This window comes from Glycine soja, chromosome 1, assembly GCF_004193775.1.
Source record: "Glycine soja cultivar W05 chromosome 1, ASM419377v2, whole genome shotgun sequence".
Lineage (NCBI taxonomy): Eukaryota > Viridiplantae > Streptophyta > Magnoliopsida > Fabales > Fabaceae > Glycine > Glycine soja.
This window is the reverse complement of record NC_041002.1, coordinates 52475705-52492811: the sequence shown is the minus strand read 5'-3', so window position 1 is coordinate 52492811 and position 17107 is coordinate 52475705. Positions and strand designations below refer to the sequence as shown.

The 17107-nt window shown below is 31.9% G+C and overlaps 2 protein-coding genes across 4 annotated transcripts; both read right to left on the bottom strand.

Moving 5' to 3' along the window:
- Positions 1 to 1034: 1034 nt before the first annotated feature.
- Positions 1035 to 3896, bottom strand: LOC114421510 (zinc finger CCCH domain-containing protein 62-like). Its single transcript, XM_028387469.1, has 8 exons — positions 3697 to 3896; positions 3492 to 3609; positions 3095 to 3156; positions 2960 to 3011; positions 2766 to 2871; positions 2239 to 2337; positions 2018 to 2141; positions 1035 to 1925 (listed from the first exon to the last, which is right to left on the bottom strand). The coding sequence occupies exons 1-8, from the start codon at positions 3863 to 3865 to the stop codon at positions 1459 to 1461; spliced, it is 1197 nt and encodes a 398-aa protein (XP_028243270.1). The 5' UTR covers positions 3866 to 3896; the 3' UTR covers positions 1035 to 1458.
- Positions 3897 to 5337: 1441 nt separating this feature from the next.
- LOC114421493 (CDPK-related kinase 5-like) lies at positions 5338 to 10842 on the bottom strand. Of its 3 annotated transcripts, none has more exons than XM_028387440.1 (11): positions 10037 to 10842; positions 8940 to 9070; positions 8725 to 8766; positions 8477 to 8642; positions 7902 to 7980; positions 7522 to 7818; positions 7343 to 7452; positions 6606 to 6713; positions 6464 to 6526; positions 6209 to 6376; positions 5338 to 5987 (listed from the first exon to the last, which is right to left on the bottom strand). In XM_028387440.1, exons 1-11 carry the CDS (start codon positions 10547 to 10549, stop codon positions 5850 to 5852), a joined length of 1815 nt encoding a protein of 604 aa, XP_028243241.1. In that variant the 5' UTR covers positions 10550 to 10842; the 3' UTR covers positions 5338 to 5849. The 3 variants fall into 3 exon arrangements, with proteins under 3 accessions (XP_028243241.1, XP_028243250.1, XP_028243258.1); XM_028387449.1 differs by having other exon boundaries at positions 8477 to 8585; positions 10037 to 10841; XM_028387457.1 differs by lacking the exon at positions 8725 to 8766 and having other exon boundaries at positions 8477 to 8585.
- Positions 10843 to 17107: the final 6265 nt, after the last annotated feature.

Below are 17107 nucleotides of genomic sequence, written 5' to 3'. Positions count from 1 at the left end.
AGTACAACGTACAAGATCATTTTTTTTGTCTCCGAACCTACATTATTTAAAAAAGTTTAAATATATTTTTTTCTCCACAATTTAGTGTTTCTTTTGTTTTTGTTCCTTGCAAAAAAAAAATTATTCTAGTCCTTGCAAAATATGTTTTTTTTGGTTTCTCATCCTTATAGCATTTTTTATAACATTTTTTTTACTGTTTGAAGCACCATTTTTGTTACTATTCAAAGCATTTTACTTTAAGGATGAAAAATAAAACAAATATATTTTACAATGACTAAAATGGAAAAAAATTATAAGAACCAAAAATATATTTAAACTTTTGAAAAATTTATCTTCACTTTCCTACATATCAAATGGAGGTGCTACATGAACTTCCATTGAGTTTCCTCCTCTTCCATTTTTTTCCTTGGTATCTCAATAGTTTCTTTTTCATCCCTAAACTAGCCAATCACTGGTTAGAATAATTTCACAAAAATACCTACAAATATTTTGTTGTCTGAAAAAAATCTCATGAAATTGTCTTCTCATCACAAGTTCAAATCTGAAGTACATAGTGTAGTGGCCTCGCACACCTATTCATAGAGCTCCTTGTTGATGACAACTAGGAAACCACTTGTTGCTGGTATTGAGAAATAATCAATTTTCCTTTAGATATTGGTTTGTGTTTAAAAGTTATTGTCCAAGAATATCATTGATTTATGTTGACTAGGATTTTTTTTGCCAACATCAGTCAAGGTTATTTTCGGTCGACATCGGCTAAGATATTTTTTTATCAATATTAGTTGGTGATTTTTTTTTGTCGACATCAACTAAAGTTATTTTTCAAGCAATGTCAGTCAAGACTATTTTTTCGCCAACGTCAGCTAGGGTCATTAACACCAACAAAAAATAACCTCAACCAAAGTTGACCAAAAAAATCTTAGTCAATGTTGGCCAAAAAAATAATCATGGTCGATGTCAGTAAAAAAAAATCATCGATTGATGTCAACCAAAAAAACCCTTGTCAACATGTGAAAAAATAACCTCAGTCGACGTCAGCCAAAAAATAGTATCGATTGATGTTGAGCGCAAAAAACCCTAACTGATATTGACTGAAAAATAGTCACAATCGACATCTGTCGAAAAAATCATTAGTCAACATCAGCCGAAAAAACTCTAGATGACATTGACCAAAAAATAAGTCCAACCAACATTGACTGAAAAAAACTCTAGCTGACATCAACTGAAAAACAATCTCAACCAAAAAACATCATCAATCGATGTTGTATTTATACATTCTACCCGAGACCACATTTGAAAAAAAGAATGCTAACATTCCATCCATTGGGAATGTGAACGTTCTCACTAGAACAGACTGGAAAAGCGCAAATGAGAAGCCCAGACCATGCCATTGTGAAAAGGCGAAACAAAACTCAGTACTCTTGAGTCTTCTTAATGAAAAATAGATCACAATTCACATCATATATCGTATTTCCTCCATCCATAATTCCTCATTTCAAAGTCGTATAGGTTTGTACGAGCATGACAAATATCGTTGGATACTGGAAGTTGGGATCTAGATGCGAATTCACCAACACGAGGCCTGGAAGGTGGGAATTCTGTCATATTTGGAATTAGGTCTCTGATGTGATAAAAGAACTCACTTGGCTCATTCCTGCTTGGTGTGTACTGTGGATAATTGTGTAATGGATAAACTGGAACTTGGTAGCGGTCAAATTCAGCCGAATTGTGCCTTCCCCTTGTGTATCTGGAGGCTCTTGAAGATGCTTTCTCCTTCTGTGTTGCTTGACTTGATGAAGTGACCTCTCGAGGTTGAAAGTTGTTTGCTCTTTTGGAGCCATCTTGGTGCCTAACCTTGTCTACTACATTGGATCTTCCTATTTTTGATTGTTTTTTAGTATGGATTTCATGCTGCCGTTTTGAACCTAATAATTGCAGGAGATGAGTGACAAGTTTCCAATAATGTGAAAAATTGTAAGATAGTGCAACAAATGCATCCATTAAAGTTCAAAATTACCTTTAGATTCATTTGCATAACAGCTTTTATTTTTTCGCTTCAATGATCTTATAGATCTCGCTGCTGCACCACGTCCGTGCTTCTCACGAAGCACCTCGATTCTATCAGCTTCATTTTTCCATCTCTAGAGCATCAAGAACAATAAAAGTAAGAAAGAAACTGTAACATCCAGAGGATAGAAAAGAAAACAGAGATAAAGGCTTGTACGCACTGATTAATACCTGTCTGTAAGTTTTCTGTTTATAGAGATTCCGGCCCTTTACAAGCAAAGGAGATAGTGGAGGCAATTTCCTAACCCCACTACTCCACAACACCTCAACCTGCAAGACATAGATGAAGAATTTGACTTCTATTAACGTGTAAAGAGTTCCTTATTTGGTAAAAGAAAGCTGTATAATATTAATATGAAAACTTTGGCTAAGAAATTTCTTTGGCATAAAATGCAACTACGAAACCAAGTATGTTATTTTTGGTTTCTGATTCTCTGTTTCTCTATTCTCAAGTACAAGTTATTGGCTTAGAAAAAATTGTACCAACACCAATAAAAAATTAAACATAATACCAGAGTGAAATTCTCAAGACAAATTTGAGAGAGAAACTGGAACTCTACTTCATTAACCAAGATAGCCATTGCTCTCCTCGGTTTACAAGAGCATATATCATCGAATTATGTATGTCCAAATAAAAGACCAAGGAGTAATACAGGACTCTTTTTCATGTAACTTATTGCAGCAAACTTTAGACTCACAGTAAAGGTATGCTGTTGTTTAGCTGCACCATAGCTCTCCTTCACAACCCTCCCAGCAACAGTTCTGTTTCCTAGAGTTTTTCCATGCCGAGTCACTTTATCAAACCTGGTGAAATGTGTAATTAACTTGTAAAGGAACAATTCAGGACTAGAAGGAAAACATTGATTAAAAATGACCAGAGCAGACAAATTACTTTTCATAAACTTTCTGTCTGAACAGAACAACATCTCCCATGCAGACATCACCTGAGGAAAGTGAGAAAACAAGTGTTTATTCAAAGAACAATAAGAGTAAGGCAAATGAAAGAAAAAAGAGAAAAACAATTTACCAGTACAATTAATGGTAAAGGACGATCTCGGGTATAGCGTGTAGCCACTTCCATGTTTTAACCTGAGATATATTTCTAAGAGGTGAATACAACAACTCTAAATCAAAACTAACATGCCTTATCTTCTCTAGAAAGAATCACTATATTGCTCTTTAGGACACAATTTTTTCTTAGAAATAACTATAGGACAAACATAATTCCTTGGTTGAAACAAATTGAAGCAAAATTGACAAGAAAAGAAAAATTAAATTAAATTAAAATGTCTTTTCAAGAACCATGTAAATATGAATACATCTACATATGATTATTAGGTTTTCAATTTCATACAAAATTTCAATGTCTTGAAGTATGCTTCTAAGTCAATAGTCAATAGGCTTCTAGAATCCGAAACCCTTACCTCCAATGCTCCTTTATCCTGGCAACACAAACATCTCTATTTCCTGCGATCCTCAAGCCATGATTCCGTAGATACGCTTTGCATTCGTTTAATTTCAAAGATTCGATATCTTTTCCTTCTGGCAAATACAAACTAAAAACATAGAAATTCAACGGCTCTGATCATTAACACACAGCGTTATCAACTTCGTTAGTAAAATTAAAACCTCGAAGGAGGGCGACGACTTTGTTGGAGAGGGAGGAATCATCAACGTCACCGTCATCGGATTCGGACGCTTCATCGCAATCGCTTTCTTCGCAATCGCTGTCTTCTTCTTCTTCTTCATCTTCAGAAGATAGAACCATCACTGCGTTCTTTCCTCTCGTATGATCCATTTCTTGTAACTGTTAATATTGTGTTGAGTGTTGACACTTGACAGACAAATTTAAATGAAAAGAAGCAAAAACGGGGGGCAGGGCCTTGGCTTGGCTCGCTCGACAATGTTGGGCCGAATTCCCAACTATCTCAATTCTCAACGACAGATTTTTTATTTTTTTTGAAGTTTTAAAAACTATTATTTTATATTTCTTGAGAAAAATAAGAAATTATATTTTTTAAGAATTTATGTTTTAAAATTGTACATTATTATAAATTTTAAGCATTTATTTAATAAAAAAAAGCATTTGTCTTAGTAAAAATACAAATATATGGTTTATAATTAAGAATGACAATTGCAACTATATTCAATAGGTATCCATAAAACTATTTGTAATGAATAAGGTTTTTAATCATCAAGAGTGTGGGTATTATTACAAAATTTTACAGGTGTAAATACTACAGTCTCCGACTCTACTCATAGCCGCAAAATATATTTATAATATTATATTTTAAATAATTTTTTATTTAAGTTAAGTTATTCTATTTGCAATGTTTTATGATTATAAATTATATGATCTCTGAATATACTTTTTATGCTGTTTTCTTATAATAAATATCTTTGAATATTTTTATATATTAAGTTATATAGTACAATGTTACTATTATAATAATATTTTTGTTTATTAGTTTGTCAAACAAATTCCTTACAAGAAACTATATTGTAATTGTTGATAAGATAACTAGTTTTAAAATTACTATTCAGACAAGTATGAGGCTGAGTATTGCCACAGACAGGTACTATAGTACTTGGATAAAGCTTTAACTGTCATCATTCCAGACTGTAATTATCATGTTGCTAAGAAAAAAAAGAAGAGATGCGGCATGTGTTTAATTCTGCTTTTTTTTTTTAAAAAAAAAAAGAAGATAATTTTGTACCAGCTTCTTAAAAAATTTAAAAAGGTGATTATTTTTCATTTTTTTTAACCAAACATGCACAGATTTAGCTTCTTTTATTAGTGTTATCAATTATTAGTATCAAAGTCATCATTCCCCCTTCTAATGTATGGATGACAATTAACTCGTTATATATATAATATAAATATTCATTTTACATGAAAAATAAAATCAATTTTACTTTTTTTAAATATCCACTTTAATTATTTTTAATATTTTATATATTATGTTTTTCATCTCAAATCTCAAATATTTATAATCTATTTTTAAAATTAAAAAAAAAACACTTTTCTTTTAAATCAAAACTAATATTTTTTTCTTGTTTATTTAAACTAATTATAAAAATATTATAATTTTACATAGTTTTGTTTCAATTTATATTTTTAAAGTTTTATTCAAATACCCTTACAATACAGATTCTTACTTGTATGCAATGTCTCCATTTCCATTGTCAATCTGGTTTTGTAATACCAGACACGTGTAGCAACATCTATAATTATACTGCAACATTCAATAGAAGATATAGGGATTAGGATTGTGTAGAATTGGGGTGGGATATATATACTTCATATTTCCTGCCTCAGGCCAATTATCAACATGATCAACACCTTTAAATGATGAGAAAATAATCCAAGAAAAATCAAATTACAAATTCCCAAAAGCTACAATAATGCTGAAAGCGCAAAAGAGCCCCCAAACCCTCTTTCTTTCAGCTCTGGATACAAGGCAATGAATTTGCATGTGGACAAGATTACAAGAATGATGCCCCTCAATTTTGAACCTTCTAACATGTTACAGTATTTGAGTGTACCCTTTTAATACACTACAGCTTTACAGTGGAAAATACAAACTCCTGTAGCAGGTTTGCCTCCTGCTCCAAGTTGTAAAAGAACGAGATCATTCTAAAAGAGTATATGCTGAGGCACAATGCGAAAGACAATCACTTGATAATAGGGTTGTGATGATTCCGTTAGCAATTTTTAAGCCAGATAGATCATCATATAGTTTAGTCAAGCACTCTTGGCTATTCTATTGGGCTTCTGAGGTCTATTGACCTTTTGCAAGACTTCTAGATGGGCCATGCAACAGTTTGACAAATCCAAGGAAACTTAATTTTCCATCAGTGTGCCGAATCCAATCATGGAGAACAGCGTGAACAGGGACAGATGGACCAAGCCCAAGCTCCTGGTTATTTAGTTAAAACAATTAATATAAGGAAATGTAATTCAATATTATGAGGAATGAAGAAAATTAATATATTAATATCACAATGCAACACCATGAAAGTTAAAATAGGTAGATATCTTCACTTATATAACAATCAGCACAATAATATTATCAGTATAAAGATTTACAAAGGCATGTATACATAAACTATCATCAATTCATAGTCAGATCAACCATACCGAAGCTAGTTCGTCTATGACTATGGCCTTGTTTCCATCCTTTTCAAAAAGGTCATAGGCACAACGTGCATTTTGCTCCCACTGGTCAAGTGTTTCAAGTTGATGAACACTAAGGGCAGCTGCACAGAACTCGTCAAAATCCATCCTTCTATATTGTAATGCATTAAGCTGCCACCCAAATTATTATGTATCAATAACCACTACAGATACAAAACGCCATTTAAATAATTTCTATGGTTCAATCATAACACTTACTGATGCCAAAAAGTCAGGTATGCGTGACTCCTTCATAGCATCTGTTGCATTTACCATCAAGACCTAACCAGCTCAAAGTTGTGAGATGACAAACACCTTCCTCTTAATATCTTAAATAAAAATAAATTGAAACAAAACCAACCGCTTTGATATTTTCCAAGCTAATAGTGCCATTTTTGCTTGGCTCTAAAAGTGCAAACTGCTCCCTCAAATAAAATAGCTCATCAACAGTTAACATCTTAGACAGAGCCTGTCCCAATGCCCATGAAAAAAAATCCATTGAGTTATTGAGAAGCAAATATAGTGTGAATGTGTGATCAATAAAGTAAAGGCAGCAGGAACAATGAAAATAATAGAAAGAACCAATGCTCTAGTAAAACCAAACATGAGTCTGCCTAGTTAGAAAAACTACAAAATATTCAACACAGTAGCTACTGAGATGATCTGGGCAACAATTAACTCACTTAGCCGGAAACATTTACTTTAAAATAAACTATTTAGATAAGTAGTAATATACCTATTAGATAAATGCAACACACTCTACTGAACATTCTCTTTACTAATGGTAGTAAATTATTGAAGATCACAATACTTTGTTGGACCCACAACTTATTTAATGAGTCTCACTCAATTTTGTAGTTTTCAATAAATTATAAAGCAATATTAGAGTGTTTAAAATAGTTTGTCAAATAGTGTATTGATAGCACTTCTCATAACTATTAATAATTGAAGAATATGAGACCAATGGAGACCACAGTTGTAGTAGCAAAAATCAAGAGAGATGATATCAAAGGATAATAGGGCATACAGTTCATCAAAATGTCTTTTCCATCAATATCAGGTTTTTAAAAGCAGACAATTTTACATAGATAGACATACCCTTAAAGCTGCTTTTCGTAGAGATGAGGAACGCATATATGCCTTCATGAGCTTGAATATTAGAATATCCAGAGGTACTTTTACATCCTTGTTTCTAATCCATGGATGACCTGCAGTATGCAAATTGTAAGTAACAAATATAAGCACAAGAGCTAGCAATCATTGCTGAGAAAACTCACTTAATGCCTGTGCTGCGGACATTCTTTTCCGTGGATCTTTATTTAGTAATCGCTTAACAAAATTGGTTGCCTCATCTGACAGAGAAGGCCAAGGAGGTTCATCAAAAATTGGATCAGCTTTCAATACCGCACGAAAGATACCAGATTCGGTCCGGGCCCAAAAGGGACGGCTACCACATAATAAAATATATGCAATCACTCCAATGCTCCAGACATCAGCCTCTGTACTGTAAGCTCTATGTAGAACTTCGGGAGCCACATAGTATGCACTGCCAACAATATCATTAAGTCTTTCATCTGTAAAGGACAATGAAAGGTCAAAAAATAAAGCAACTCCAAGATAATAAATAGCACACAGTATAAAAGGAATCAAAATATACCTAGTTTAACAAAATCTGACAACCCAAAGTCTATGGCCTTCAGCTTTGAGGTATCCTCCTTGGATGCAAACAAGAAGTTCTGATCCAAAAATTAGCCATCTTCAAAAGTTGCACTTGATAATAATTAGAAGACAAATCAATCAAAATCACAATCATCTTATAGCCTGTTTGTATTAGATGATTATGAACACAAACTTATGTTGAGTAAAAGGAAAAGTATGTTCCTTCTCATAAATGCCATCCAAAAGCTGGGAATGGCACATAAAAAATTGTGTTTTTCCCTTTTGCATTGGTTGAAATCTTAACCAAACACACAAAATAAAAGAGTAAAAAATTACATTTATAGACAACAATATTTTTTCCATAGCTTCCATTTTGTTCTTTTCTACCCCTTTTTCCACAAAACATAAATAAATTTTTAAACATAAAAGAAAAAGGTCTTTCTTTAATGCAAAAGATACTTCATACATCTGACTCTCTGACTACTTAAGCTAAGCAGCTGAGTTCAATATTATGAAACAAAATAGGGTGGGCGGGGGGAGAAAAAATGTCTAAAAACTGAACATATACTTCACCTCAGGTTTAAGATCACGATGCACAACACCCTGTAAATGGCAAAAAGCAACAACATTCAGTATTTGTCTCAGGACAGCTTTTGCATCTTCCTCTGTGTATTTCCCACCTCTGAAAGAGCAAAGAGATATCTTATAGTTGTTGACATAATTTTGCCTCTTCCAGTCACTTCCATTTATCCCCAATTTCCATCAGTGGCATCCAAATTTTAAACATTCAGACAATGTATATTTTAAAAATAAATAAATACCTTGATAATATTCTGTCTAACAACTCTCCTCCTTCACACAACCTAGAAAATGCATAACAGTTTAAGAAAAACTGTTATTTATAAAACTCATTACACTTGCCCTTGCTTAATTATCTAAAAAAACATGAACAACTTATCTTGATATTATAAATCAAATTATCACAAAAAATGAACTATAGCATTTAACTTCAACAAGCAACATAATTGAAGCTTACTCCATTACTATATAGACATTATCATGGTCTTCATATGCATCATAGAATTGTACTAGATTCTTGTGTCCAGTCAAAGCTCTCAATATTTTTACTTCCCTTCTCACATCCTCGATGGCAATTGCAGTGGTCATCTACAATTAATACACAGAAAATTAAAATAAATTATTCCGTACATTTAATAACTAAATACATAAGTTAATACATGTGACTTTGCTTTATTATCATAAAAAAATTTATTATATAATTCAAAAAGGCTAGAAAATCAATAAATTACAAGCTACTAGTATACTGGTAGTCAGGTATAGACAACAATAATGTGTTAGATTTTCTTAATAGATTTTATGCCTACTTCTCATTTCATAAATATTCACAAATTTGATAAGGCCCCACTTGATTAATGCCAAGATCCATTCCCATCAAAGATCCAACAATGGAACTGTGTCTGTAACAAAGTAGCTCGAAGGAAAATACTAAAATTAAGGCAACCATAGCAAAATGTAAGAATTGGATAATCTCAGCTGGTCATTTTATTTGCCTCAACATTTTGCCATATTGGTTCACAAATCAGTACTATTTTAATTTTAGACAGCATAAACTGATACATCACCCTTCTATGACTGAAATTTCCCTATAGCAAAAGCAGAAATGCATGGCCAGCACAATTGGAAAGCCCAACGCATCCAATCAACTCCACAATACTGACAAGCCAAACGAAATATCCTACTCATTGTTCAGACACCGATAAAACTAACAACAGTTAGGAGCAAGGTTTTGAAAAACAGTCCTCGCCCATTAATTCAGCTACGACATCAAGGTTTTTGGACTCAACACAACCGCAGTTGCAAGTGCATCGGCCAGATTTGTCCTCCAGGTTATTGGAACAACCGTAATTGCAATTGCAACAGCATCGGCCGTGTCTGTCCGCCATTTCCCGCATTCTCGAAGGTAGTGACAAAACCACAACCATAATTTAAAATCTTAGTTGGGAGTGACAATTCAACCACAATTTTCAAAAACTAACAGAAAATCACTTGGGATAAAACAATAATTTAATAACTAATTATGCATTGCATGTGATCATGAATGTTGGTAGAAACCTTGGCTTTTGGAATGACTTTAACGGCCACTTGTTGTCCCTTCAGCTCCCCTTTCTTCACCTTCGCAACACAAGTGTATCCAAAGTGCCCTCTCCCAACCTCACCTCCAAGTTCATATTTGTTTCCGAAATGCTTGGAGAATCCGAAGTTCTTGTCGAGCCCGGCGACCGCCTCGGCCTCCGGTATGGCAGCCTCGTTGGGCTTCACCGACCCGTGCCGCCGCGCTAGCGCCGCCTTTATGTGCTTGGCCGGCGACGGCGGCGGAAACGGGCGCTTGAAGAAGCGCCGCGGCGAGACCGGGAACACGTAGCGGCCCGGACTCGGACTGTAGAACGGGAAAAACGGAGATCTCTTACCGCTGTTCTCAGGCTCCTTTGGGTTTTGGTTTTCGCCATTGGAGTGAGGTTCGGCACTGTGAGTGAGTGTGACGGCGTCGTTTTGAGAAGGTGCCACGGGGGAGTGTGTGGCGGATTGAGGAGAGGAAAGAGTGGGTTTGGAAGTGCAGAGACCCATTCGGTTTTGCTTCGGGACGAAGACACGCGCTGTGGTGTGGTGGCTGAAGGTCAAAGCATTGCATGTAATAAATAATAATGCTAGTGAATGGATCGTGGATGAGGTTGAATTGAAAAGTGAGAAGCTCTTCCTGCAGAGATCTTAAGTGAATTGAAAATGTGGAGTTTGTGAGAATTGAGGTGGGTTGGTTGGGTTCGTTGATCGTGGGGAGTGTTTTTTTTAACAATGGTGGGGACTGGTGTGAGGGAGAAGAAGAAGAAGAAGAGAGAGTTTCGTACAAAAGAAAATGAAATGACGAAAATTTCGGTTTTCTTTTCGATTAATTTTGATGGGTATAAAGTTTGTAATTAATAATGCCGTAAATTTTCTAACATGGAGTGGAATAACAAAAGCAAGCTGTGATGGGTTAAAAACTTAAAATACAGTTGTCCTCATGGTCTGATTTACTACTCTTTTTGTATCTAACATGTTCCCTTGCATTACACACTTATTTATAAGTTTTAAAAAAAATATAAATAAAAATAAATTATAAAATATATTAATTTTTATATTTAGTTAATATAAAATTACATTATTGACTAATTAAAAATCATCACACATTCGCTTTGAATTAATTAATTATTAACTATTTTAAAAATGATAAACTTACCAACAATGGGTGAAGGAAAAAGTATAAACTTATAAAACTTACAAATATGTGAATAAATGAAAATATAAAAATTACTTACAATGTTATTGCTTTATAATTAAATGTTCAATGAGTGAAGGAAAAAGTATTTTGGTTCTTGTGCTCCCTTCATAATTAAATGTTCAATGTGTGTGTGTGATGATAATATTAATTACATTTTTACCTGTTAAAATGAATGTGTAAATCATATAAAAATAAAAAATGACATAAATAAAAATATTAAGATGAATGTTTGATCATAATAAATAAAAAATATAGGTTGGGAGATTATTATATATGATGAAAGATTCGTATACAACCAATTGAGAAAAATACTACTTGGTAGGAGTGATAAAGAGAAATCTCATGATAAATAGTATTGTTGATTTTTTTTTGTATAATTAAGAAGTTTTTGAAGTTTTTACTTGACATCTAACTGATTTTTCTTTTATCAATCAGCAAATTTTTGAAATAAACTGATATCTATAGTCACAATTTCATACTAAAATCTTTGATCTTTAACCGGTCCAAGGAGGTCCAAGGTTCCCTCCCCTCCTTGAGATCCTTTATGTATATATAAGGGAGAGAAAAAAATTAAAATACTAATAAAGAAAAATAGATTTTTGAGTTGATATATGGTTAATTTTCTTTCGGGGGTAGATCATATATATAGTTTTATACATAAAATTGATAATAAATATTTTTGTTAAATAACTATTTATTAAAAGATAGATTTTTAAATAATTGTGTAAAAAAAATTTCTGACTCCCTTTTAATATATTCCTGGATCCCTGGGTGTCTTTAAGTAAGTTGAATGAACTCATGTGATTTATGTAGTTGATCTTACCTAATAGAATAAAATTTTAATTTTAAATTTTATAAATAGAAAAGTTAGAAGCTAAAATAATTATTTCTTTAAATAAATTCATTTGATTCAAAATGAATGAATTAAGATAAAAATTAACTTCAAGGTATTACAGATTTCATATAAATAAATATAACCTAGTTTAGTTTAAGATTTCTACCTTGATCTCACTATAATGAAAAATTACATCCTGTCTGCTTATTCTAATTTATCATCCTAATAGATAGCCTTTTAAAACAATAATTTTCGACCTTCTTTTGAATGTATATTATTATTATTATTGTTGTTAATAAATTGTTATAATTAGTTGTAATATTAGACTATTCTATTTGATCATTTTTACTATTAATATAATTATAATTAAAAAATTAAAAATAGGATATTACCTTTTGTTCACTTTTAGTTCTGTACCTTGATTTTTCCTTTGTTATTAAGCAAAAGGTTAAACAATGTGGTGTAGCTCAAACTTAAGTAATTGACGTAAGCAAATTTTATCTTTGTAAGAATTTCAATCCAAACTAAAGCACTAATATACAAAGGTCGTGTTGATTTGGTATTTGTACATTCAAACTTTGATTTTAAAAATATAAAGTTAGTTCCATGCATTCATAAATGATCCATTATCCGTTTGACAACATTATAATTAAATCGTTTTAAATATAATTTAAAGTTTCAAACCACAACTTAAATAAATAAAAAATATATTTTTCTGTTGAACATTATTCGTAAATTACAATCCGAATATAATTTTACCTCGCGGGAGAAAGAAATTAAAGCATAGGGCCAGTGCTTTTTATATTCCCGTGTTTTCCTTCACCGTTTTGTATGCATCCTATAGATTATTAAATATTTAATTTTCGTTAATTTTTGTTCAGTAATTTTATCGTTAATTATTAAATACAACAATCAAATTTATAGGTAAAAAAACTTTAGAATAATAAAAAATGAATTTAATATTTTTTTCAATTCTAAAAATTTCATCTCCTTAATTTATTCATGATGTAACTTAACATCTTCAATGAAATTTATACCTTTCTTGTCGTCTGTGTCTGAGATTCTTTGGAATGAATCACCCTTTCGGTATAAATGCCAAACAGAACAATCCATTCAATCCCAATGACTCTTCCAAAATTTTCAAATATAACTTACAAAGAAAAATTATAAAACAAGGTTTCGCATTAGGATTATTATTATTATCAAGCGCATAAATTAGCTTTGGATACACAATTATATTAAATACTTCAATAAACGGTTTTGTTATTCATAATTATTCTATTTGACCTAAACATAATTATTTATCGTAAAAACATATGTGGTTTTTAATAAATAAAAATAAATTATTATTATTATTATTATTAAATATAAGATGAATAAAATCTATGCATTTTAAATCTTTTGCTATATTTATACGACAAGATCGACTATCTTTACTCCTAATCTAGCTAAGCAATAAATTTATCATCCTTCTAGAGTTTACCAACAGGACCACTAGATAGAGAAGCTTACCAACACCTAAGCACCTTCCGGTGCTACACTCAACACAAAAGTATTAAAATAGATAGACAAAATAAAAATAAAATATTGATATAAGAAGTTGTGAACACTAGTAAGATCAATATCTAAGCCTCTCTTGCGACCTTGACTCTAATACCAACTGTAACTAGATCTATAATATAATACTGGTGACAAATTTGATGATGAAAATGTTCAAGACAACTAATGTATTTATATACGAAGATGTGTATAAACTAAAGTAAAATATAATTTAAATTAAAACATGGAAGAAGCTTATTTATACACCAAAAGAGTAACATTGTATTTATCACATTGTTGAAGGATAAGATCTACTATTGCCCTTACAAAATTCTTCTACACGTTGTCTTCAAATTTAGCTCTTAAGACACTATTGAGAGATTCTTATGATAAGGTGTTATCTTTAATTAATTATTGTCTTTAGAACATTGTCAATGGATCGGAGTTTTTTCTATTGTTCTTTTTTACTATTGTTATATTCCTTTCTCACAGTCCACACTTAATTGAAGTTTAGTCCTATTATTATTATGATAATTATATTTTGTGTTCTGTTGGCTTTGTTTTGAATTGGAAATGGAACCTCATCCGAAGACTCAATATAAAGATTCATTGTGTTCTTCTTGCTGCCCACTCACTACGCCATCAACATGATTCAGCTCCCCACGTATGTAAAATGTTCCTCTGCAATTTATTTTACTTTGCCGCCTTAAAAGCAGAAAAGTACCATAGCCCACAATTCTGACCCTGACCCGTACGTATTTTATGTTTCAGAACTTGATGATCAGATTCAGCTAGCTAGTATTACTTTCTTTATCGGCACCTGATCATTTTAGCTGAATTGCTATTTCCCTTGGCATCCAGTGATTACAATTTACAAGAGGTTAATTGATATTACTATAATTAAAAAGGTTGATTAATTAAAGATGAAGTAACACTGCGTCATTTATAGAAACTTAGTCAACTGTTTCTAATCATTAATTCCTTCATTTAGAAATTTAATAGCGACAAGTTACCTTCTGATGAGCAATGTTGTGACAGGAAATAAACTAAGTTAAGAATATATATATATATATATATATATATATATATATATATATATATATATATATATATGGGTGTATGCATATATAATTAGAGTATTTGACAACCAAATTAAGAATTTTTTTTTTGTTGAATAGAATCATTTAAGTTGGACTCATTTGAAACACAATTGTCATAAGTATTATTTAATTAGTACTATATATTCACACTATCATACTTATTGCTAAAATCCCGTCCATTACTATGATTATGTTATTTGGTGTACTTGATTTCTTGTTTTGACTTGTATTTTATATTGATGATGCTGGAAGCTGATGATGACTCACTGAAAGACAACGCCTATGGCATTTGGCGCCAAATCCTGAGGTAATTATTGGCACTCCATGGCATGTATGCTGGTGTTTTTGGGAAAAAAAACAAAACTATAGTAGTATCTTGATAAAATTCAAATTGGATTAATGAAGTGTCAATAACTACGTCCGTCCAAAAGTCAACAACTTTTTAAAATGACAGAATTTGCCTTAGGAGTTTAATTATTCATTATTTTTAAACAGACGGACAAAATGAATGAAATACAATCGAAAATTTAAAAACCCGCCATCCCCACTCTTCAAAAGATGAAGACCAGTTATCGTGATGTGATATGACTTAAGATGCACATAATGGATAAAACAAATGATTCCTAATTAATGCAACATTTTGATAGCTAGTTTCCTTGTCACTAATTGATTACATTGTTCAAAAATCACTTTCTTCATTACCCTTGAAAGTAAGTTGCAACAAATGGTACTTCTGATTTTCACATTCACACACCAATCCGTGATTTTTGGTATGCCCATAAAAGCGAAGTTAAGTTAATTGATCCCCTTGCTAGATAATACATTATAAATTAAACTCAGATACATTTCATACTTTGTCAAAGTTCAAATTCTTCGTTTTGGTGACATGGTTTAACTTGTCTAGAGAGGATAGCATCAAACATTATCAAAGTTTAATTCAATTTACAATGGAAAAAGGTTGACTTCCTCAAACAATAATGAGGCATGTAATTAAAAGGAGTTTGGTAATCATGTTACTAAGAATCGAAACACAAAGGAATTTTTAATGAAAGTCAAAGAGGGAACCTCAACGGAAAGTAGTGATGATGGGGAGAGTGAGAAAATAAGGCTGAACATGCACGAAGAAGACATGGTGGTTCACGCATTGATGACTACCTACCGCAGAATTTTCATATCAGAGAGCCCCACTATTGATGCGCATGCTTACCCTCCTTGTCCCCAACAAACAAGAAAAGAAAAAAAAAATATTCGCCCATTTTTCTATCTATCTTTCTTTGTTAGCGTCATTTTCCTTCCTTCCTACCCTAACCATAACATAAGAAATGTGTATTAATTTGAAACTGCAGGTAAAGAAAAGATAGAAAGCGAAATGAAGATTAGTTCTTTGTCAGTATTCATCCGATCAAATTCCAATTCCTTCATGTGATAAACCAGCGTCAGAAATTCACAAAGTAAGTAAATCACATGTGAGTTTAATTCTATAGGCCGGGTCAGAAAATATCTAAAATAGGAATTTAACTTTAGAGCTACTGCATACCAATAATTCAATGTATTAAAAAGCACTACATGTGTATCAAACACTTTGATTTTAATTTAATCATGGGTCAAACAAGCTAATTAATTAAACTTTATTATACATACTATAGGTTTGATATCTTCTAATAGTACAAGTCAAGGTTAATACATATTTAATTTTTTTGTATCATAACGTTTGAGGTTGAGAGATTGTGTGTCATTGATTCTTATTAGATCGACTTACTTAAGACTTCCATTAATTTGGATGTCGAATGATCCAACTCAAATATGATATTATTATATAATACATATTAAATCAAACAAAGACAGATTAAACTTTTATATTTAAATGTTTTTAGACAAAGGATTTTTTTCTCCAAGTTGTGTGCATATGTATAATGTATTTTTTTTTTTTTTTTGAGATAGAAGAGGCAAAAAAGAACAAAGGAAACTAGCTCGAGTCTAATGGATCACAGAGGATGCATCGTGCAGAAGTTTAAAGGAAACAAAACTAGGAACAAGGGAGATGTAGCCCTTTTGTTGTCGATTGGTCGGCCAATGCTGCCCGTGACATCCGGGTCGGAAACCCGTGTTTTTCTCTGGGTGTTGCTGTGATTGTTTCATTCTACTAGAAGATTTATGGGCTTACCCGCCCAATGGATATGCAATAGATATTTTGTTGTTCTGGGCCTGTGGCCCTCCTTCAAATAAAAAAAAAAATTGAAACAACTTAAAAAATTATACTAGTATTACATTTTAAGTTTAAAAAAACCTTTTTAGTTTCTATAAACTAGGGTGTCTTTATATCTTAATCATTATTTTTTTTATTTTGTTTTATTTCCTATAATTTTTTATTTATTTTAATATCTACTATCAAG